The following is a 23,813-nucleotide window of genomic DNA, read 5'->3' as shown; positions in this document are numbered from 1 at the left end:
CAACTTCTAAACATTGTCCGACTGTTCTCTTTTGCTATACTGAAAGCCAACCCAAAGTAAAAGTGAAGTTTGCAACTTCACAAAAACATCACAAAGCAAAGCCTCATCAGCACACAGCCCAGTCTATGTAACAACAAATATCTCCACCATGTTGTTTAAAAAAAAACATCGAACACAAACCTGCACATGAACGTCATTTTAAACATGGCAAATTCGTAGGAGGCAGCAAAACAAAAATCTACTTACTGACCCCCGACAGTCCGGTAGACTCGACTCGATTCGGTACAAAGTTGCAACATTTGTTATATTTTCATGCTACACTGTGCTAAAAATCCTGTTCCCCTCCTCGCCTGTGGGGGCGCTGCACCGACAAAAACAAAGTGGCATCAGACTTTAGCGGTTGTAGGATTTCTCTTTTGCCTTTCCATTCATCGTTTCTCCTGCTAGCGCTAGCCAAGCATGTTTGTGTTGGTTGTATTTACCCAGAATGCCCTGCACTATTAAAAGTATTTTTAGTAACTTTTATCTTCACAGTTTATGACAAAACTTGACTAAAATGAAATAATTTTTTTTTATGTATATTAGTATGAAATTAACTCATAAAGGGAAAGATATGCATGTAGAAATGCCAATTTTCCTAAGTAAAACCAACAGTGTAAACAGTCGAGCAGTGGAGGATTTTGGGCCCCGAAATGAATTTCACTTTGGGCCCCATCCAACCTGGATGCGGCTCTGCTAACCATGTAACTCAGGAAGATTAGTGAAAGGAGTTTCTTCCACACTTCAGGATGTTATGAAGTATCTTTCCTCAGGCTGAAGGAAGTTTAGTGTGTGTCAAAGTGAGGTGGGAGGGGCCATGGGAAGAAGCTCAGGGAAAAAAAAAAAAGGTTGGCTTTGAAGTCGGTCTTATCGCGGGCTTTGTGAGGGAAACGGGTAAGAAGGTGGCGCTCGCATACTCTGTGTGTAGCTTAGCTGATAAAGCCCCTCCTGAGAGTCGCTGAGAGCTTCTGAACCTGACCATGTACGTTAAACGGATCATTTCACTTCCAGCATCGGCGCCGCACAAAAAACTCCCAATCAGATGTCACCCACGCAACTCAAAATGTCCTGCTAATACAATTCACCTGACATGCTGTCGCTTTATTTAAAGCATTTTGAGATGTTAAGTATAGACAGAATCCAAACTTCTGTTTGTGAGACAAAATAAACTTAAATCCTTATTTTTTTTCCATCTTAAATGGATCAGATCTACAGAAAAATGTTTCTTTATCATCCACTGTGAGCTTAAATGAGGCTCTACTCCAAATGGCAGGTCTGGTATTGGGACCAGCAAACCATCAGAAAGTAATTATTTACTGCAGTAGAATCAATTTAAGACTAAAAAACTTATAATTTAGGAGAATATTTAACAGGAGAAATAAGATCGAACAAAGATTTTATAAATTACAACTTTCAAAAGTTGATCTGTGAACATTCAATCGTTTAGAACTTTGCTAATAGCAGAGCTAACTTTTCATTTAGCACTTTTGCTAACTTCAAAATGACGTAGTGCACTTAGCTTAACCTAAATTTATATTTCTGGGCAATAGAGTGCTAATTTACTTGACTGATTGTAAACTTTCAGTTAAATAATGTTTGACAATTGTGTCGAAGTTTTGATTATTGACTGTTTTCATTCTTCAAGTAGTTAGATATTTATATTGATGCTCTTATTTTGAAGTGAAGAATTTCCTCTCCTCACATTCTCTCCATTTATCCAAATAATTTACTTAAACACCGACAGAACCAGATGTAGACATTAATACAACATTTAATCTCTTTATTGAGCATGTAAATTATAATGCCAAAATTAAATTGGTGCTCAAAGATTGTAGTCCTTCAGGGCCTACTTTGAATTGAAGCTAGCACTTTATCGATTCATCTTTAGCTTTCACTAAATAATGTGGTGGTTCAATGCGTTAGGATTGGCGTCCATCAAATACTGTGTTTGTATAGCGCTTTAGCATTAGCTTCTGCTAAATACTGTGTTGGTGTAGAGATTCAGCAATAGCATAAGTAATGTTTGTAATTAGTGCTTTAGGGTTAGCTGAACTAACTTTGTAGTTAGCGGTGCGCTGCACTGTCCTTACATATTAATATGACAACAATTAATTAAACTGGGAAAGGCCAGAGAACATCCCATTAAAGTAAGGTAGGTGTGTGTTGATGTTGTGGATGGTTCTGTAGCTACAGGTCCGATACTAAAGTCAGAGTAATAGGTTTTGAACAAATGAAACGTGGCAACGACACTCAGTGGAGATGCAGGTTTGTTTTGAACCCAAAGTGAGGTAGAGCTACAGACTTTATCATCTCCTAGGCAAGAAACAGAGACCAGGACCCACTGCAGGGTCTATGTTTCATATATTTATACTCATATATGGCTATCAGGATGTTTTACATAAAAATCTGTTGGGCTCTGCCACAAAACTGAAAATGGGTCAGGATGATGATCCAAAACATCTGACCAAACCAACAGAGAAAATGCTCACTGACCACAAAATCAACTTTGAGACCTCAGACGTAAATCCTGTTCAAACCTGTGGGCTGACCTGAAGAAGAGAAAGAATTTAGAGAGGAGGATTTAGAAAGGACCTTACTGCAAAAGTTTGGTGCCGTCTATCTGCTATTTTTATTTAAAAAAGGCAAAACTCCTGAAATATAAACACAATCAGAAAGAGTCAAACTGACACGGAGCCGAAGAAATGAGCTGCTTCCGAGTTACTGTGGTCACAACCTTCAAATGCACAGAAATGTGCTTTTTAAACCAGAAAAAATGGCTGCATATCATTATTCTAACACTATTATTTTAGTCTCAGTGTTGAACTTGTGAGGCCTTGTTGGTCAAATCCAGACTGCCTTCCAAATCCAATATAAAGGGAATTATTCCCCAAATTCCTGCATACAGTGTAACCTGCACATAACCTCGCTTCTTCAGCTTGAATTCATTTGAGGCTTGAGTTCTGGATTGAGGGGTGAGCGGCCGAGGATTTGGCATGGGCAGGACCTGTGTAAGGAGCTTCATATGAGCTTTGTCAGACGTGAGAGAAGTGACAGGGAGGAAGGTTACTGCAAACACGGCTGGAGGGTTTCAGCTTCCTACAAGGCAGGTCAGTCACAATATTCCAGTGGAAAAGGAGAATTTAATTAGAGATGCACCAATTAATCAGACAAATCCATATTTTCTCTGATTCGCTCTGATAGGTGAGCAGAAAATCACATATTTTCTGCTCTTATTTTCTTCCACAAAGCCACCAGATTCTAATATTTTATTGCCTCAAATGCAACAACATATTATTCCTTTAGTGAGTGCTTGATTGTTTGTAACAAAGGATGCAGCTGCAGCTACAAAAGTTATAATAATAATGTAAAAATATTGATCCTTTCTGCTCAACTAACATCAATACAGTGGAGCAAATAACAAGAGACTATTTTATTAATTAACTAATTAATAACTGAAAAGCAAAATATGGATCCAGAATCCAATTAATAGTGAAAGTATTGATTATTTTTAACCATTTAGGTTAATTTTGATTTAATGCTGCAATTCATTCATCTTCTTATGAGATAGAGTCTGCATGCTCTAGTTAATGATTAATCCATGATGAATTATTGAGTTCAATATCAATATCAATAATGATGAATCAATTAATCGTTTCAGCCTCATTTGAATATTGATTATTTTGATTATTATATTCAAGTTAACAATTAACTGATTGGTAAATTAGTTGACGGTTATTTAAATAATTGATTAATTTGATTAAACCGATTAATTATGATTAATCATGAGTCAAATTCAATGTAACTAATCATGATTGATACAATCAATCATAATTAATGCATTTAGTCACAATTAATCAGTGCTTAATCAGTGAGTAATCAGTGATTAATTATGATTAATTGAAATATTGATTATTTTGGACGCTTAAAACCAATCATCAGGGACTCAGGGAAAATAAAATTATTGAATTATTGGTGCATCAGCAGCTTTAATTATCTCAAATGATCAGGATTAATTTCTGACTGATCCCCTTTTTTAAATCACATCAGTTCACCTCCGATTTCTCTTAGCAAAAAACGAGGAGTTGAGAATAAGAAGAGAAAAAAAATCAGCAGGGAGGACAGTGGTGTGTGTGTGTGTGTGTGTGTGTGTGTGTGTGTGTGTGTGTGTGTGTGTGTGTGTGTGTGCGTGCACATGAAGTGGGGGAGGTGGGGCTGAGATTCACCTTGATTAAGTACGCCGGCTGTCTTTGAAGTGTTTGGAGCCCAGCACGGCCAGCGCACAGCCAACCGTAAGCCTTCCAGCAAAAATCGAGGCTGACCTCCCCACCAAATCATAACCATATGAACGTAAGAATTTCCACCGTAGCAGAATGCCTTCACCCCCCACCCGCCTCCGCCCGTCCATCTCCCAGGGTGAGGCATTAAGTCGTGATAACAGAAAACAGGTTCTAAGAGCGGGAAGGTGATGAAGGGCGGACGGGGAGGACGGGAGGACGACGAGGAAAGTCGGGGTTACAACTGTGCCGTACGGAGGAGACGGAGGGATTCTGTCCAAAAGAACGCTGCTGCACAGAAACGGACTGCCTAAAATGGAAGTTTCTCAGGCGGGCGGATCAGGAGATACGGCGACCTTCACGACTAACAAAGTGTGAGACGAGAAATGTGGGGAGTTTACGAGGTGAAAAAAAAGATGACAGAAATTCACAGAAATGTGGCTCTGGCTCAATAAATACCCATCTAAACCACAACAGAGACGCCAAGTTTACCTTCATCGAGGCCCACCTGCAAGTGGAAATGGTTTCCTGTCCTACACAAACACTCTTGTACCCTAATCCACGTAATTACACCCAATATTCCACATGTGTAAGTACACATGTACAACATTACAGTTAAAATTTAGGGGGGAAAAGTGGGAAAAGGGTTGCAGACCCTCCTGCAGCACCTCCCCTTTCCTCTGTGTATCTGCACTGCAAAAACAAAATCCTGCCAGGTCAGACCGAGTTTCTACTGCAAATACCTTAGCACACACTACGTTTTCAGAAAGAAAAATGTGCTTGTTTTAAGTCAATAATTCCTCAGTAGTGGTGAAAAAGAGGCAGATTATTTCACTTATCTGACGTATGAAATGTTTCAGAATTATTCATAACTTAAAAGAAAACTTTTAAAATCCAGTTAATGAAGAAATAACTTTTACACTGCAAAAACACAAAATCCTGCCAAGTATTTTCGGTCTAGTTTCTGGTGTAAATACCTTAGTACACTTGGAAAAAAAACACAACTTAACATGTCTTTTCAGCAAGAAACAGGATCTTTTTTGTAAGTAAACAATTCATTAATATTGATGAAAACGTTTTAGTTCAACTCGGAGATTATTTCACAGGAAAAATGTTTTGTAATAATGAAATAATCTGGGAGTGATACTACAACTTTATTACCAATAAAGTTGCAATAAAGTTGAAAACTGCACCAGAAACTAGAATACTTGGGAAGGTAAAAAAACTACCAGATCCACTGGCAATTTTTTTGTTGTTGTTGCATGTAACAAGAAATTTTTCCCAATTAGTGAAAAATCTGCCAGCAGAACTAGAACAAGCTGCTGTATGTTGCTGAAAAGTTACTTGTAGGTCAGTGTTGTTTCATTTCAAGTGTAATAAGATATTCGAAGGAGAAGTTCACCAAAACCAGTTGGTGGGATTTTGTGTTTTTGCAGTGTGTCTGCAGAAACAACACAGAAGAGAAAAGCAGATAAATCAGGAAACTTGAGTGTCATTAACCTGAAGCAGATCTCAAACAAAGCCCCCGTCTGCGAAGCGTCGAATAGATGAGTGTGATTTCGCGGCTGCCTTGGATAAGCATTCCTGCGAGTGTGTGTGCAATTAGGGCTTAGGTCTGTTTGTGTGTGTACAGTATGTTCATGCGTGTGTGTGTGTGTGTGTGTGCGGCGGCGGTGGGGGCCGTTAGCGGTTCCATCTGGGCCTCCTGGAAGCCGCGTGGAGTCAGAAAAACCGCATCTCATAAAAGGAGAGGCAGCCCAATGTTCTACAAGGACAGAACATTACTGAGAATGTCGCTCAGGAAAGCCTGGGCTCCGGCCCACATGTTGGCTCTCCGCTCGCGCTCTTATTATTTCGCTCTGCGAGGGATAAGACAGAGGAAGACAAAATAGCTGGTGAGGAGTGTGGGAGACAGTAGCTGAGACAGAGAGACTCGCACTGATTGCTATTCCATCTGTCGGCGCGCAGCAGAGGAGTGAGCGGTGACAAGCTCAGGAGTCGGGCATCTGGTGCATGTTGGCCGAGGGGCTTTCTGGAAACAACCAGCGAGACGAAGAGGAGGAGGAGAGGAAGGGCGAGGGGTTGCAACCAGAGTGAAAAGGGAGAAGGATTATCTTGATTTAACCAGCAGAATATCACAAAAATACAGACGTTTTAAGGTAAAAACGAACAGTACACTGCAAAAACACAGCAGCTTACCAAGTGTTTTATGTCTCGTTTCTACAGTGTATATCCTAAAATAAGATCAAACTAACTTACAAGTAGCTTAGCAGCAGGACATAAGATCCTGTTTTAGTGATAATTTCTTAATATTGATAAAAAAACATTAGTAGATCAACAGGCTGATTATTTCACTTCAAACATGAAAAAATGTTTTTTTATATGTTAAATAATCTGCCAGTGGAACCAGTAAAGTTTCATTAATATTCAAGAAGCATTGACTTAAATCAAGCTCTTATTTCTTGCTGAAAAGTTACTTTTAGGTTCGTTTTCTCTCATTTCATAAGATATTTGCATTAGAAACTAACATTTTGTGTTTTTGCAGTGCATGTATGACCTGATTGCGAAGCGGTGCTAACTGACTGGCTGCCAACAGAAGATTGATACGTTCTACGGTTCAATATCTAAACAAAAGGTTGGGATTTTCCTGAATGAGGATGAGTGGAGCCAAAATAAGCTGTGTATTTTCTGTTGTAAAATAAATAAATCAATAAATAATAAAATTTTGGGTACATTTCATTGTGGAGATAAAAATATGTTTTTGCTTTTGAAACAAAAGAAACCATGATTAGAGCCAGAGTATTAGCTTATTTTATTTCCACAGTTTAGTTCAGTTTGTTGCCAAATTGACAGCAGTGTAACCCTTATTAAATAAAATTTTAATGAGCCATACTCTTGCTTTAATATTAGCGCCAGGACTTTAATGTGTTAATTTGGATTGTTTTTTATTACATTTGTCCCAAGCAGAACTTTTGCATTCACGTGTTTCTGGTACACCCATAAATCAGACGCACAAGCAGCATTCGCTGACGGTTACGGTGATGAAGCCACCGATCTCGGCTCACTGCTTCAAAACCCGATCTGGTTGAACGCTGGAATAGACTGTTATTGTGGTCAAGTTGTGCTAAAACCAGTTAGCTTACCAGCACAGCTATTCAAGCTAAATTAGCATCCAAATGCTAAACCTGTAGCAGCAGCACACATGCTAAAGCTAATGTCAGCGTCCACAGTCCATGTTTCTAAACAAGCTGCAGGAATAGTCGGGACTTCCTGAAACTTTGCACCAATCTGATGGTTGAAGAAGCTGAAAAACTAAAAACATTAAATCTCTCTATTGTTGAGCTCATATGTATATTTATTCAGTAATTTAGCAGTAAAGGGGTATCAAACGTGAAATAAGTGAGCCTGCCATCTCATATCCTGAATCGGCATAAAAAACCCCAGAATGCCTGCACCGATTTACGAATTCATCACCAAACATCGTCCCCTGACATCATTATTAAAAGCAAATCTTATCATCTCCAAAGCCATTCTCCTCATTTTATCTCTCATTTAGCACGGCGGTGAGGAACACACCCTGACATAAAGCGAGGCCCGGAGGCTCGGGGAAGATGATTGAATTTCATGGCTACTCCCAGGCTAATAGGGCCGAGCAGCGAGCGCTTACTGTCCTGAAGTGACTGGCTGCTCGTCTGCGGCTGCGGCGCCTTTGAAGCCCGTCTGAGCAGATTGGGAGGATTTAGGCAGCGGCGTGACACGAGGCTCAGCAACTCTGCTCCCACCAGCTGACTATTAGATCCAGCTGATAAAAACACAGCTCGCCCAGAAGCTTAAACCCGGATGGAAAATGGAGCTACTCTGGGGAAACACTACAAGTTGCTCTTATAATACATTTATAAAGGATTCACAGATTGTTAATCAGCTGTAAATGTGAACAACAAGAAGTGGAAAGAGCACAATCACTGCTAAAACTCAAAAGTTTCTAAAGCAAATATCTCATTTCACTTCAATTAAGACAAATCTAACTTACAACCAACTGATCAGCCATAAATAGTAGCTTGTTTTAAGTCAATAATTCCTTAAAGTATACAAAAAAGTGTTAATTATAAGTGAAAATAATTGGCCAGTTGAGCTAGTACTTCTTTGTATTTATGTTTTACTTTTTATGTAAATTGTCTAATTTTTTAAACAAAAAAATAACATTAGTCATACAATCTAATTTACCTAAATATTAATGTAAATAAATGTTGCTTACTTTACAAATTAATAGCACAGCATTGATTAAATATGAAAACTGAATTAATGTTTTTAACTATTACTGATAAAATATTTGTCTTTATGGCATAATTAAGTTTATTTAGATTTTCTTTTTGTTGTTGGTATTGCCAACTAATTTTGTCTTTAGATTGTTAACATTATTGTGATGATTTTCAATTAAAATTATTATTTATAGTTAAAAACATGCCAACTCTATGCAGAAAGACACCAGATTTAAAACTATTATATTATTATATTATATTATATTATATTATATTATATTATATTATATTATATTATATTATATTATATTATATTATATTATATTATATTAATGTAAAGGAAAGAGTTGTGAAGCAGTTTCCACCTCCAGCCCAGTCTGCACTCACCATACTGTTCCACTTACGTTCTTGGAAGCCCAAACCTTACATGCATTGAGATAAGCACACTTACTCACACTCAGATTTACACACATAGGGCTAACCACATGCACATGTTCAGTCACTGTTAACTAATTCATTCAGGAACACTTTGGTTTGGGTTTCAACACCAAAACCTCTGCACCGTTGATTGAGAAACGTGCCTGTCTGCAATTATCTGGGAGGGACGAGTGGAAGGAGGGATGGTTGGATGGATGGGGAGAGGAAACACACTACAGTGGTTTTATAGTTTGCTGGCGTGACATTTTCTCCACTTTGGTTTTTTTTCCCTCTCCTTTCCTTTTTTTCAGGCTGAGGGGCACACTGTAGTGTTTTTGGGGCAGGAAAACAGGGGGCGAATCGAGGCGGGAGTAACAGCGGGGAAAACGTTGGGAAAATGGGGCTGAAGTGGCCGAGATTGTCACTGCTACGCTTTCGATCGATTCCTCTCAGAAAAGCCGCGCCAGTCTGAAAAATTTGTGGGCTGTGTTTAGTGCAAAAGTGAAGGTGATAGTGATCACTGGTGTGGACTTATTCTCCACTTTCAGAAATAGCTGAAAATTGTCAGTAAGGGCTCCATTTTGGAGCGGCGAGAGACTAGGGACGCCTTGATAGCGCTGTGTGGCGGCCACTGACCTGCAGTATGTAGCCCCTGACGTAGTCTCTGAGGGTCCAGCCCAGGCCGTGCAGGATGTGCAGGACCTCCTCCTGCTTGAGCACGGAGAACAGACGGTCCAGCAGGATCTTGAGCCTGACGGGAACCGCCTGGGTGCCGTACAGCATCAGGCTGCTGATGTCAAACACCACGTTGGACTGGACGATCTCCACCTGAGTCGGGTGGTACAGGTGCTGGGTGCTGAGTTTGTCCAGGGCTGCAAACAGATGACGAGAAGAAGATGAACAGCGAATGCTAAGAGGAGCTAGGTTGGAGTTCTCTCCTCTCTCTAGTCCACCAGTGAGCAGTGGTGGGCACCGCTAACAAAAAAATTAGCTATCATTAAAATCATGTTATTCCAAGGCAGTATTTAGCAGAAACTATTGCTAAATGCTATGCCAAAATGATATTAATTGGAAGCTAAAAATAAACCACAACTAACATAATATTTAGCACAAGCTAAAGCGCAATACCAAGATAGTACTTAGCAAAAGCTAATGCTAAAGCAATATACAAAGATGGTATTTACTAGAAGCTAATGCTAAAGCACTAAACCAAAACAGAAGTAAGCATAAGCTAATGGGCTAAACCAACAGAGAATTTAGTGGAAGCTAACATTAAAGTGCTCTAAAAACACAGTGTTTGGTCAGAGCTAATGCTTAAACTCTGTTCCAAGATATTATTTAGCAGAAGCTAATGCTAAATCACTAGACAAAGACAGCATTTAGCAAAGAATAGTAGTGGAGCTCTAATACAAGACAAAAAGAAATTCCAAAATGCTAAACTTAGGCAGCATTTAGGAGCTAATCTGAAATGCTACACTATGACAGAAAAGCATTAGGCTAATTGCTGCACAATATATCACCTTCAACAGGGTCAAACTTTCTGTTATTCACCGTTGTGGGTCATGATTCTTTGGAGCAAACCTTTCACTCATGGTTTTATTTAAAGCTTTCTTAACAGTCAATAACTAAAACTTAAACACAGATGTCAAATGTTATTCAAGTGAAAGTTCATGAAAAAGCCAAGTGAATTAGAAGCTAAATGCGCTAAAGGTTTCCAAAGTTAGCAAAAGTGCTAAAAGAGAAATTAGCTCTGCTATTAGCGCATTAGCAAAAATTTGCCCACCACTGCTGGTCAGTATCTGCTGTTCTGTTCATTTAGTCCAACATAGTGCCACGCCCAAGTCTTCTGCAGCCTGTAACAGGTTTTCTTTAAGGTCTGTCAAGGAGTTTGACCTGATAACCTGCACAGCATGATGCTATATCGTTAAGTGTCTCTGCTACTCAAGGTGATATAAAGTTTTTCATGTTCTCATCTGATCAGAACACCATCGTCCACATTTAAATCATTTTACTTACTTATCCTACTTGCTAGTAGAGGTGTAAATAAAAATGAACGTCAGGTAATTTTTTAAAAATATTTTTCAACCTTTACTGCACTGACACCCTGACAGTTCAGGTACAGCATTATAAACTCTTTTTGACCCAAAGGCATGTAAAGAACAGTGATTTATGACCCGACTCTGATGTAAAAAAGCAGACCGAACTCCAGCTGGAGGGCAGGTGGGCTCACATGTTGCTTTAGGTCCAGCAGATTTGTTATTAGCTCTACTGTTCAACCTCAGTCACCTCTTTCCACTCTCTGACTGTCTGGGCGACACCTGTTTGACTCGTCCTCTTTGTCTCAGTTCTTCCTTTCTTCCCTTACTTCATCCTTCCCCCTCCCTCCTACCTGTCTGGGTGACACCTGGTTGCGTCTCTCTCTCTCTCTCCCTCTCTGATCCTGGGACGAAGGCTTCGCCTGACAACGGCAGCGCAGCCAGACACGAACATAATAAAATATGAAGAACTACTTGTCAGAGTCCCTGCCAATGCCGACATGAAATGAAAAGCGGGGGAGAGCGGAGAGATGTGTGCCTGACAGCTCAGTTCAGAGGGAGAGATTAAAAAATAGTCAATGGGGTCCTGTGCGATCCGCTGAAGGCCTCGCAGCCTGTTCTTGCGCGGACGAGAGCCAAACAGGTGTTTTCTTTTAATCTCCCCCTCCTTCCTTCTTCGCTTTGTACTTTCTTTCCCTCTTCTCCCTTTTTCTTCTTTTTTACCTGTGTAATAAAACTGATAAGGTGTGGTCTCTAACATTACTTTCTCCCCTGTAAAAATGTGTTTTTGTTGGGTTTTCTGCAAAAACAACCATTAGAGAAAACGAAAACAGAACGGGGAAACAAAGGTGGAAAAGTTTGACATTTCTACCAAGTTTATTTATGACATAAGCACAAAATACTCGCTGCAGAACAGAATGCATGCTTTGGGCATCTACAATAGTTTTCCAAGCGGAGGATATGTATAGACATAAGGTCAGGACCTTGATGGCACACTAACATTTTCATATACAGCACAGTTTGGGCATCGTCTTACCATGAGCTACCCAGCCGTGCTTGCACTGGTCACATGTCCGCAGGTGAATCTTTCCAGGCTGGAAACACTCGCATGTGCAGTTCACCAGTGTGCACCGAATGGCCTGCAGAAACACGAGAAACAAAGTGGAGTTTAGTCACAGAACAAAATAAAAGAAGAAACAAAGTGGAGTTTAGTCACAGAACAAAATAAAAGACAACAGGAAGGAGCTGATTTTCAGCTCCAATTGATGGCACAAAGTTTTTCAAATGGCCTTAAACTGTTTTCTACTTAAGGAATCTCATTGTGAGTAAATCTTCATTTGGGCAGACAGAGCGTTCGCATAATGTTGCTCAAGATTAAGAGTCATTGTGGAAATATTGGACTAAATGCAGAATATTTTGATCAATTTCTTCCTGCTCAGACATTGAACCAATGGGAAGGTGGAGACTTTATAACTTATGGTTCAATATTTTCTAATGCTACTGAAACAAAACACAGATATCTAATAGTTTTGGGTTCAAAGTGCCAAATGAAAGCTTCCCTTTCTCAGATATTAAACACAGCTGTCTTTTTTTATTTATCATAATAAACATTTAGTCAGCTATAATCTGAATATATATATATATAACTGGTTATTATGGTTGTTCAAAAACTAAAACCTCAAAATATAACAATTTCCTCAAAGCAGAGATGAAATAAAAATGAAATCTCTGCTTCATCTCATGAAGCAGATTCTGCTGAAAACACACGGAGCTGTGGCTCCATTACTCAACACCGGAGCTGCACTTCATCTGACCTTGGAAAGCTTTTAGTACTGAAAGGTTAAGTGTCCAGACACGACGGGGGCATCTCAGTACAACACATACACCATGTCAGCCGACGGCTGCTCCACATAAACAAATCTTTAAACATATTTTGCAGGACTTAAAAAAATCTAAATTTTTCTTAAATTAATTTTAAGAACAAAGCAGCTGCTTGCAGTCACAAAGCAAATACAGCTCACTCATCCAAATAAGTGCAACAGCTGCAAGCTGTAAGTTTCATGACAACAAAGAGCAAAAGAAGGAAAAAACATTAATCTTGATATCAGCTCATCATTTATTATATGTATTTTCTTTATCTTATCGAGATGAACTGATAAAATTTGCAGGAATTCTGCAGCTGAAGGAGAACATGTTCTGAACAAAACCAGAACTTTGAAAACTCTTGCCTCTCTCTGCAGTTTTTAAGGATTAGAGCTTATATATATATATATTTTTTATGTTAATATGAAAGAAAATTGTTTATTTTGACAGGGGAATCTAAAGCATCCAGTAGTTTGGACATCGGTCAGAGAAAAAGAAGCTGTGGAGAAACGTCTGCTGGCTCTCAAACTGAAACCTCGCCTATCAGCTGCTGAAATTTTATGAATTTACAGCCTGAACTGTCTGCGCTATCACAGCTTTTCTCGCTGTTTGGTGTGGCAGCTTAGTGACAAAAGGTCGCAGGTTTGTGGCAATTATTTCACAATATCAGAGCCAATCAGCACTCCAGCTGCACAGATGAGAGCGCTGATCGATCAGTGAGAAGCAACAAATATTTCTGCTGCTCGCCGCATGCGCACAAACTCAAGGGCACGTTTAGGTGTTCAACAGAAAGTCTGTGGATTAGCAGCTCTTCCTGCAACATATAAAACCTCTAATCTACTAAGGGAGTGTAAAATCTATCAGAATCCACTCCTGCGTGCCTTGAGGTGTTACAAACCAGATTAGTTCCTGCAGGTGTCAAAGTGAACATGGGCTAATCCGAGATTAAACACAAAATTACACCACTTCCAGCCGCGTCGCCTCGCAGTTTGACACCGGATGACACTCGAGGCGGAGGTGATTTGAATTTACAACGTTTTTTTAAGCTCTCCAGGTGCGAGGGGGGATTATGTGTCAGGTTTACAGAACGTCGGCGACTGAAATCCAGACCTGAGCGCTCTTAATGGGCTGACGGTTGCTTCCCTCAGCAGACCTGGCTCCTCACAGGCAATCACACAGCCAGAAATGTGAACATTTTTAGACATAAAAGGCCAGCAGAAATTATCTAGATTTATTTTCTCTAGCAGTCAGGTTCTTTTTCATTTTGTTATAAAATATATTGATAAAAAAAACAAACTAAAATTCACCAATTTTCCTTTCCTCGAGTAAATTGTCACTGATACTAGTGTAAAAATTGCCAATTATCCCTTTAGTTTATGCTGTTAGCAGAGAACTTGGGTAATTGTAACCACATGAAAAAATTCATATTAGAACAATACTTTTTAGATCCCAAAGGGAAATTAAATGTTATTGTGACTCAAATTAATTCAAATTCTGCAGTAATTTCAGACAGTGAAGGTTGTTGGCTATTTTTATTTTGTTTTTTGTTAATTTAGAAAAGAGATTTCTTTTGAAAAATTGTAAAAATGTGGTTCACAATTAAAAGGTAAAAGACATCAACGAAAATATGTTTATTGATGTGTAAAAATGGTTGAAGCGTCTTCAAACGTACTTGTTCGGGTTAAATTGTTCAGTCCAATATTTAGCACATATACCTTGGCTAAATGAAAATAATTAATTAAACTTCTTTGATGAGATTAAATAGATGCTTTAAGTTACACTGTAAAATTAGAGTTTTGGGTTAATAACGGAATAAATAAAGTTGAATTCTATTCTATTCTATATCTTAACTAAACTTTAGATCAAACATTTTGTGCCACTTTGTTGGGTTAAATGAATCTGCCACTTCACAGATTCAACAACCTGGTCAGACTTCAGAAAATTAAATGATGACGACTAATATAATTAACATCAGTGAGTTGCATTAATGCTGTTCAGTTACATTGACCCCTGTAGCTCAAAACCTAACTCAGGATCCGACTTTTACCTCATTGACGTGAGTCATAATTCTGCACCAGACGAAGCCAGATGCCATAAATCTGGACGTAAATTAGCTCGCTTTGTTTTTGCTTGGCTTCCTTCACTTGTTATGACGTTGTGAAGATACTGTCGGCTTCCATTATTGAATAACTTTAAAATCGATCCACAGAGAGCAGCGTCCATTACACCAAGACCTGCATAATGAAAAGTTTTTAACCAAACGCAGATTTAAGTAATTATTAACACAAGTCAACGTTAAAAAGAATGCTATTATTTATGTTGAGTACATTAGTGATATAATTTTGCTACAAAAAGATGAAGACAAATCATATTACAAAATAAAAACTGTGTTCAGTCAATGGTTTGGCTTTCAACAACAGCCATAGTTGCTTAAATGGCACCTTGGGAAAACCAGCTGCTCCTTGGTGGAGACAGGCTCTGCAGAGCGTTTGCAATGTGGGGACTTTCTTTTCATGTATGAGAAACCACGGTGCGCAATATTTATATCAATAGACCATAAACAGCTGGATTATTTAACCAAGCCAATAACGTTTTGCAGCTGAAATGACGTTGCTTACCAGATGCTTTTTATTCCTTTCTTTTTTTTTATCTTTTACCCCACGTTAAACTCTCTTTCCTTTTCCTTCTCTCGGGAGCTTTCTGTAAAACATCACGTTGTCACACGGTGCAGGCGTTTCGGATGAAGCGGGATCGGTGGAAATAAAACAAATGGAAATATCAAATGCACCTCCGCTGTTTACAAGCTGAACTCTGACAGCTGATGAGATGGTTAAGGGGCGTCTAATACGGCAATTAGAGCATGCCACTGTCTGCGGGCCGCTGCTGCTGTGACAAGGCGCCCTCTAATCACTGACTTATTACGCCGGCTTGCAGCACCTCTCATATCTGGCCCATTAAGCAGACAACAGCATTAAGAACAGCAATAAAGAAGCAGCAACCCCCTTTAACTGAGTGGGTAATGATGGCAGAAAGGGTGAGGGAACAGACTGCTTGTTAGTTCTTACGATTAATTTGAGTCAAAGTTGTCAGACAGCAGTAACATAATAAAAATCTTTGCGATGACATCAAAGCTTATAAAGACAAAACATTGGAAAGAAGGTTGGCAGAAAAAACAAGACACTTGCTATAAAAATGTTTTTTGTTCGCTTGGGTTACATGATATGTATGCCGTATTAAATCACCACTAACAGATTAGCAGTTAGCTGTTAAGCTAGTGGGGCAACTAGCATGCTAGTGCAAAAATTCTACCCTCAAAACGTCTTCTACGTAAAGCTACTAATGAAATAACAAATATTATAAGATCATACATTTATGGGGATGGTAGTAATGTGTTTGGTGGATTTTTACAACCAGCAATTAAAAAATAAAATGGGACAGCTGCTAAACTAGCTGTCCCGCTAGCTTAGCAGTCTTCTTAGCAGTCTGCTAAGCTAGCGCGACAGCTAGCATGCTAGCGCTGAAATATCAACACAGTAGTTAACGTCTTAACGTCTTTAAAAAAAGACTGGATGATAAAATAACAAATGTCATATGATTATAACTTTATGGGAATGATATTTATGTGCTTGGTGGTTGAAGTTGTGTTTTCAACCAGGAATTATAGAATAAAATGGATAAAAGCGAGAAAAAAACAGAAACTGAATCCTGATTCTGTATATTCTCACACCCTGTCTGATCCCACCGCTGCACTTTTACATATTTGTCACAGCAGGCAAAGAGGGGGGAGGATGTTCGGCCAAATACTCCACATTAGTCACCGTACAAACGTCTCGCCAGCGTTTCCTTTCTGGCTCGGACCGAAAGAGGACGATGTTCAGCAAAAGCTGAAGAAATTCCCACAACGCTGCAGCAATTAGAACCAGACAACAGTCAACACTCACGCACAGCTGCTGCGGTGCCGCTGCAGTCAACAGCTAGTCCGGTGTCATTTTTTTCCCTGTTTCTTCTGCGCTTATCTTACTCAACTCTCTGTGTGTCGCTGCAGGGTTTTGTTTAGCCAGAGGCTTGATGTTTCGTGGATGTTTTGCTTGGCTCGCCGCCGCTGTCCCAGCCCCGTTGTGTAAACACTGACAGCATCGAGATCTCGATTAAAACACTTAACGGGACAGATGGAGTGAAGAAGTTGAGCAAAGAGGAACAACAGAAGGTCAAAGGTCATTTTCAACAGTCTGAACATCTCAGCATCACAAATACAAAACCACAAAGAGACAAAGAGAAATCTGTTCATGTATCGGAAAAGATATTTAAGATTTCTGCATTGATCTGGACAGTCGGTTTGAAAGATGTTCAATTTTTTCAGATTTTTAGACCGAACATCCTGGTATTTCATAAAAGTTCATGAAGCCTGCAACAGAAACAGGTCTAAACCATCGCCATGCGTCACAAAAGCGAAGGAGTGCTTTTACACTTCCTTTGTTACCCACCTGTAGATTTTGTTAAGAAGTTCATTTTTAGGTCCAATTGAGGCTGAAATCCCAACAGTCCTGTTCAAGCCGCATTCCCAACTCCAGTGAATTTATCGAGAAAGTCTGGTTCCTTTGGTGTGAATGCGTAATCAAACTAACGCGGGCCAAAGAGTGCGTTATGGTCCGCCTACAAACCTCGATTGGTTCGGTTGAAGTGAACTCTGGTGCAGTTAGAACCAGATCAGAGACCGCCCCAAAAACAGGAAGTGAACTACAGCGCAGGGCATTCTGGGTAAATACTACCAAAATAAAACAAGCACTACAGGGAGAAATGGCTTATGTTCTTTTACCAAAGATAATAGAGAAATCCTACCACAGCTGAAATCTGATACCACCGAGTCCTTCAGAGGTTTTCACGTTGTGGTTCTTGATGCAGCGCCCCTACAGGCGAGGAGGGGAACAGCTTTTTCCAATTAATTTAGACCATTTGATACAGTGCAGTGTGAAAGCGAACCTCAGTAGTCAAAAATGCAACAAATGTTGCAATTTCTGTCCCCAATCAAACTGAGTCTACTGGACAATGAGGTGTGAAAACATCCTAAGATCCCATGTGATTTTAGAAAACTCCACTGGTTACAACCAGATGGGTTGGAGATGGTGCCTAACGGTTGTTTTGGAGATATAATGCCAGACAGACAGAAACTTAAATTGGAGTGGCAAAAGCAAATGGGGTTGATCAGCACAACTTGGACATGTTACAGTGAAATATTGTCTGTTAGCATAGCATAAAAGTCATCAGACAATCATATAGAAACATTCTTCAGTCAGAGGCATGTCCGGATTGGTTGCAAGACTGACTGCTACAGGAAATCCTTTCTGCCCACAGAATGAAAAATAAAGTGGTTTCTTTTTAAACAAATGATTCTTTTGTTTATTTAATAAAATATGGTCATGTCAGAGACAGCATCACCATCTCTGAGTTATCACATTAAATTCCCTTCAGCACAAATAATGTATTTTTGAAATTGACAAAATTTTGTTTTTGTTATGTATATATATATATATATATCATATTACTTATGGGTAAACATGTTAGAAACAATAATTTATGAATGTGGAACTCTTTTCAAGATGAAATAAAACAATTGTTTCTAAACTTTCCAGTAAGAAAGGCCAACATTTGTTAGGATCTGGATCTAAACCTAACGATGGAGTCTGTACAAGTTTCATGAAACAATAGAAGCCACGCTGATCCTAAACCAATATCCTGTACAACTGAATTAGTGCCGTGACATCATTTTTTTAAGGCTGACACTGTAACTAAATGCCGCAGGAAACTGCTAAAGCACCAGTTGCTCTGTTGGGTTCAGCTGTAGCCAACACACACCCAGCATCCAGCAGCTGTGTGTGTTGGTTCCTCCTCCCTTAATTGAAACCTTTAGCATGTTCAACACACAGCCACAGACCACATCTCTTGTTTGGTGAGTTAAGCAAAGCAGAGATTTAAATGAAAACCCCGTGTGTGTGTGTGTGTGTGTGTGAGAGAGAGAGAGAGAGAGAGAGAGAGCGAACGAGCGCGGCTGCGCAGCATCGGCTTCAGATTTAAATTTGTCTCTGCTTAGGGTCACTGTAAAACACTGGGAGCATCTTGTCCTCTCTTCCACCCACAAGATATTATCTCATCCGTGAGCTAGCTGCCGAAATGCCGTCGACTTCCTGCCAGAAATGTGCGGCCAACGTGTGCAGGAAAAGAGGCGCGGCAGCTTTGCGTGTCATAAAAATGGACGGATCGGGGCTTCACGGCATCCATATTGGAGCCAGGTGACAAATAAAACACAGGGAATAAAAAAAGTAGAAGTCTTTGAAGTGTGACACAGTACGCCGCAAAAGCAGAAAAGAGCAAATACCTCATGCCAGGACTGATCTTCGATTGTTTGACTTCAAGCTGAGTTTCCAAAAGCACTGAATAAACAATAATCACTTCAACTATGTTGGTTTTAAGCCTTTATTTCAGAAAGGAACAGGAAGTTTAACTGATATCTCTGCAGCGTCAGGTCAGGGTTATAATAGCTTAAGATTTAAATTTTTCATTGTGAGTCTTTGTCTAATTCAGTAAATTTTAATTAGTTTTTAGAGAGTGTTTGCTAGTTTTATTAGTTAATAGTAGTTGAATATTATTTAGTTTCAGTTTTTCACACGTTGGTTAATTTGTAGGTGCAGATCTTAAAAAGGTCAAACATCGATTGGGTAACAAATATTCAACATTAATTTTGCAGGACGATAAATCGTCCCAAAAGTTATTGCAATAAACTATAATACTGTTGTGTTGAGACCATTTTTAAATAAGATGATGCTAATGGCATTATACACTCAATCAAAGATTAATAAACTTTAAATGTTATAGATCATTTAAGGCTGGAACTGAAAGACATTCTACATATCCAAAATAAATAAAACAACAAAAACATGAATTGTGAAGTTTAAACAAAGACTCTTCCTTATAGTTTTTGGTATAAAAAGAGAAAAGAGAAAATCACGCAAATGGAAAATATTGACCTTATTTTATTCCAATGTATCATGTGATTAATTGATTTATTGGTTATTGCAACAGATCTATGAACAACCATTGTCTCTAAACTTTTGCCGCCGACATTTAAGAGCCGCCAAGACGACGACGAGCGGCGCCGTAATTTGCCGACAGCTGACATAAACCGCTTATGTTGGGAAATAAAAGCCAATAAATTTCACATCAGTTTGAAAGGCTAATAAATAGATTCATAAACGCAAAACAAAGCATATTATACATGTAATGTCAGCATGTTTCACTTTTTAAAAAGCAAAATATATAGTTTTTCCCCATTAGTTACAGTTGTAATTTATTTCCGTTAACAGCTGTTTTCTCAGTTTTCGTTAGTTTCATACTAACTTTGCGTCAGGTCGGTCCTCCCTGTCAGCTCTTGTTGCCAGAGGTCCCTGTCCTCCGTGCAGCTGTGCATCTGGGCTTTGACACGGGGCAGAGCCACCAGAGCTATGCTAATGGGAACCAAATGGGGCGTGAGCCCCCGGTGGATTACAGAAGGAGAAGAGAAGCATGTGTTTTCGTGTATTCATGCAAAGAACTCAAAGCCGCTCATTTTTGTTTCCTTCTTCTCCTTTTCTCATGTCAAACAACTGGGAGCAGCAGCATCTGCTGCAGCAAAGGCCCCGCAAACAGCAGACGACCTTTCTAGCTAATTTAAAGTCTTTCAGCAGATGCGGCTAAAACTGGACAAAGTATACACAACCCCGCCAGCCAGAGGCTTTGGATTTCTCTACTGAGTGACTCCAAACTAGCGTGAAATTCAAAAGGGACAAAAGCAAAAATGCAGAGTGGAGAAACAATAAGGTGCATCTGAATCTCATTGTTCTGAGAACAATTTGTGTCTGTAAAATGTGAATCACCAGTTTCAGATGTTTGGCTGAGACTCTGAGCCTCGCTGCACTTTGCCTTCACCTGCTTTACTGAAAACAAAAACCTCCTTCTGGATCTGAACCTACGCCGTCCACACGGGACCAAGACATTTTTCCTTCTTTTACTTTCCGTCACAATAACTGAAAAACTTTGAAAGGCTTTTACATGTATGTTAATATTCATTTGTGAGAAATATTTATTTATTTTTTGGATACAAATTTTGCACAAACTTATGTGCAAAATGCTGGAGGAAAAGCCGGTCAAACGTGAAGCTTCCACCTCTGATCTGAAACGGAAACATGGCAGAAACTTTCTGTAAGAAGGAAAAAATACATCCAGACTATTTGAACTATTTTTGAGTTATTCCACTTTGCAACATGTTACAAATCCATTCTCACTCGTGTTGGTGGTTTGATTGGTTAATAAAGGCCTGATTTCCTGCACAGTGAATGATTTCACACAAACAAACATGAACACAGTTAATAGATCAATTTTCAATCAGTTTCCTGAATCTGTAAACACATTTTTGAACTGAACTGATTATTTCATGTATAATCTGCCATTGGAACAAATGCTGGTAAAATTGGGTGTTTTTTAGTTTATAAGGTAGTTTTTTTATACATATTTTCAGTGTACCAAGACATTTTCACCAGAAACTAGACCAAGAATGATTGGTAACATTGAGTGTTTTGACTAAATCTGTTCCTTCTAACAGGAGTTTCATTAGTGGCTGAGAAGTGTGCTGGTTTTTGGGGAGTTTTGTTGCGTTTGGGATGGAAACTATCAGTCATATCTAGCAACCCCCAGCTTCGAGAGAGAGAAAGAGAGAGAGAGAGCGAGAGAACCGCTGGGTCGGGTCGTCCAGCCGGATCGGCCTGACTCACGTCATGATGAACGTCTGTGCGTGCGCTGCTGGACAGTCACGCTTGTTTATGAAGTGGCCGGATAAAACGACCCAGCTGGCTTTGATATTGAGAAACCGCGAGGAAGAGGGAGCGTGATACAACAATACGGATCAGAACCAACAGGCCTATGATCTCGCCATCACATGCCATGCTGTTGGATTGTTACCGGCACAGGTGGACAGATGCACCGCAGCGATAGCTCTAACTGAGCCGCGAGTTCAAATAGCAGCTCTGGCTGGACGGGGAGCGCATGCAGGGCCCCCCGGAGTCCCGGCCCCCGGCTCTGCTCGGCTCACCTCAAAGCATTTCCCCAGGCAGAGATCAAACCGAGCCCAGCGACAGACCTCTGGATCTGCAGCCACAGCGCCCGGTTCAAAGATGGGTGGTGGGAATGCAGGATGGGAGAGGAGAGAGATGGAGGGAGAGGAGAGATGGAGGGATGGAGGGATGGAGGGATGAAGGGATGAAGGGATGGAGAGATGAAGGGATGAAGGGAGAGGAGAGATGGAGGGATGGAGGGATGGGAATATGTTTGTAGGAGGTCGGATGAAGCAGATGGCAAACATAAACGTGCAAAAGGTGAAAGAAAGCCACGATTTACGATTTTACTTCACAAACTGAAAGCTGAGCATTTGAAAAATAAATGTAGTGAAAGCTTCAGTATAAAATGGTGAATATTTAGTTCATGCTAAATATTTAAATTTTTTTAGTCTTATGAACTTTAAATGTCTTTCAGTAGGATTTTAGAAATGATTAAGGAATTATTGACATATTATTGACATGAAAAAGTCCCTAAATCTTCCTGAAAAGTTACTTTTCAGTTAGTTTTGCCTCGTTTTAAGAGTAAGCACGTTTACACTAAAAACTAGACAAAATATTTGATTGTGCATTTTTGCAGCATAAACACAAATGCATGCCACACTTTTTAGATTTTTATTTATAAGATTAAAGTTTGTGATTCTCACGTGACAAACAGGGGATCAGCTCATGTGAACTCTTTATTCTGAAGTTAAACACAACATAGTTTTTAGGAACAGCTACTTAAAAATCTGATTTTAGAAACAATCAATGCAAGTTTTTCCAGCAATAATTCAGCATCAAACACTATTACGACAGCATTAAGGATTTGTTATTGTACTGTATAAACAGGTCAATTTTTGCCCTCTCATTTTTATGAAGGGCTTTCTGTGGTTTGGACAAACACTTCCTTATCTGGGAGCGCTGTGGGGGCAGCGGAGGAAGGAAAACAGGGAGGCCATTGTCGTCGGTATATGTTAGATTTGCTCCGACCTTCGGCCTATCAGAGGAGCCAACAGCTGCAGATAAGGACACACTGAAATATCTCCGGTCCGATTCCTTTCTAGCGCAGAGTGAAGAAAGAGAGGCAGAGTGGTGATAGTTCAGGGTTTTCATTGTAGTTTAGTTTTAATTTGTTGACTCTTTGTCTAATTCAGTTAATTCAGTTTTTACAGTGTGTTTGCTGGCTTTTCTTAGTTGTGGTAGTTTTAGTTTTTTCAGACTTTGGTTTCAGGTGCAGAAGTGTTGAATTGTGATTATGATCATACCGGGTAATGAAGACCCAAAAATGTCTTCAATATCTGCAGAGCTGACTGTGGCGTTTTAGAGCGCCACAATATGTTGACCGCTGATGTAAACTACTTATGTGAGGAAAAAAATCCATTTCACATCATTTCGAGAGGCTAATAAATACATTCAAAAACACAAAAACGAAGAATATTAAATCTATAATTTGTGTTTTAGTTTTAACAACCCAAGATATAGTTCCACTTAGCTGTGATTTTTCCATGTTAATTCTTGTTTTTTCATTTATTCCAGTGGAAAATGATCAAAAATGTAGTAATTTTGTTAGTTTTAGTTAACTATAATAAACTTGGAGAAAGGAGGAAAAAAGAGAGAGGGATTTATGGAAAAACAAAAAAAAAATGATCTAAACCTTCCTATCTGACACAAACAGAAGATATTAGTCAGCATCCACAGCTAACTCCTCTCTGAGAGGGGGCATCACCGGTGATAACACACACACACGCATACACACGCACACGCACGCACGCACACACACACACACACACACACACACACACA

At 39.5% G+C, this 23,813-nt stretch overlaps 1 protein-coding gene across 1 annotated transcript in view; it reads right to left on the bottom strand.

Moving 5' to 3' along the window:
- bnc2 (basonuclin 2) overlaps positions 1 to 23,813 on the bottom strand; it is a 210,225-nt gene that overhangs the window by 47,149 nt on the left and 139,263 nt on the right. The window contains 2 exon segments of the mRNA XM_055019862.1: positions 9,626 to 9,861; positions 12,062 to 12,164. Coding sequence (XP_054875837.1) covers positions 9,626 to 9,861; positions 12,062 to 12,164 — 339 coding nt within the window.

This window comes from Poeciliopsis prolifica, unplaced genomic scaffold (genome assembly GCF_027474105.1).
Source record: "Poeciliopsis prolifica strain line A6 unplaced genomic scaffold, Auburn_PproV2 SCAFFOLD064, whole genome shotgun sequence".
In the NCBI taxonomy this organism is placed as follows: domain Eukaryota; kingdom Metazoa; phylum Chordata; class Actinopteri; order Cyprinodontiformes; family Poeciliidae; genus Poeciliopsis; species Poeciliopsis prolifica.
Note: the sequence above shows the minus strand (reverse complement) of the source record. Positions and strands in the feature narration are given on the sequence as shown.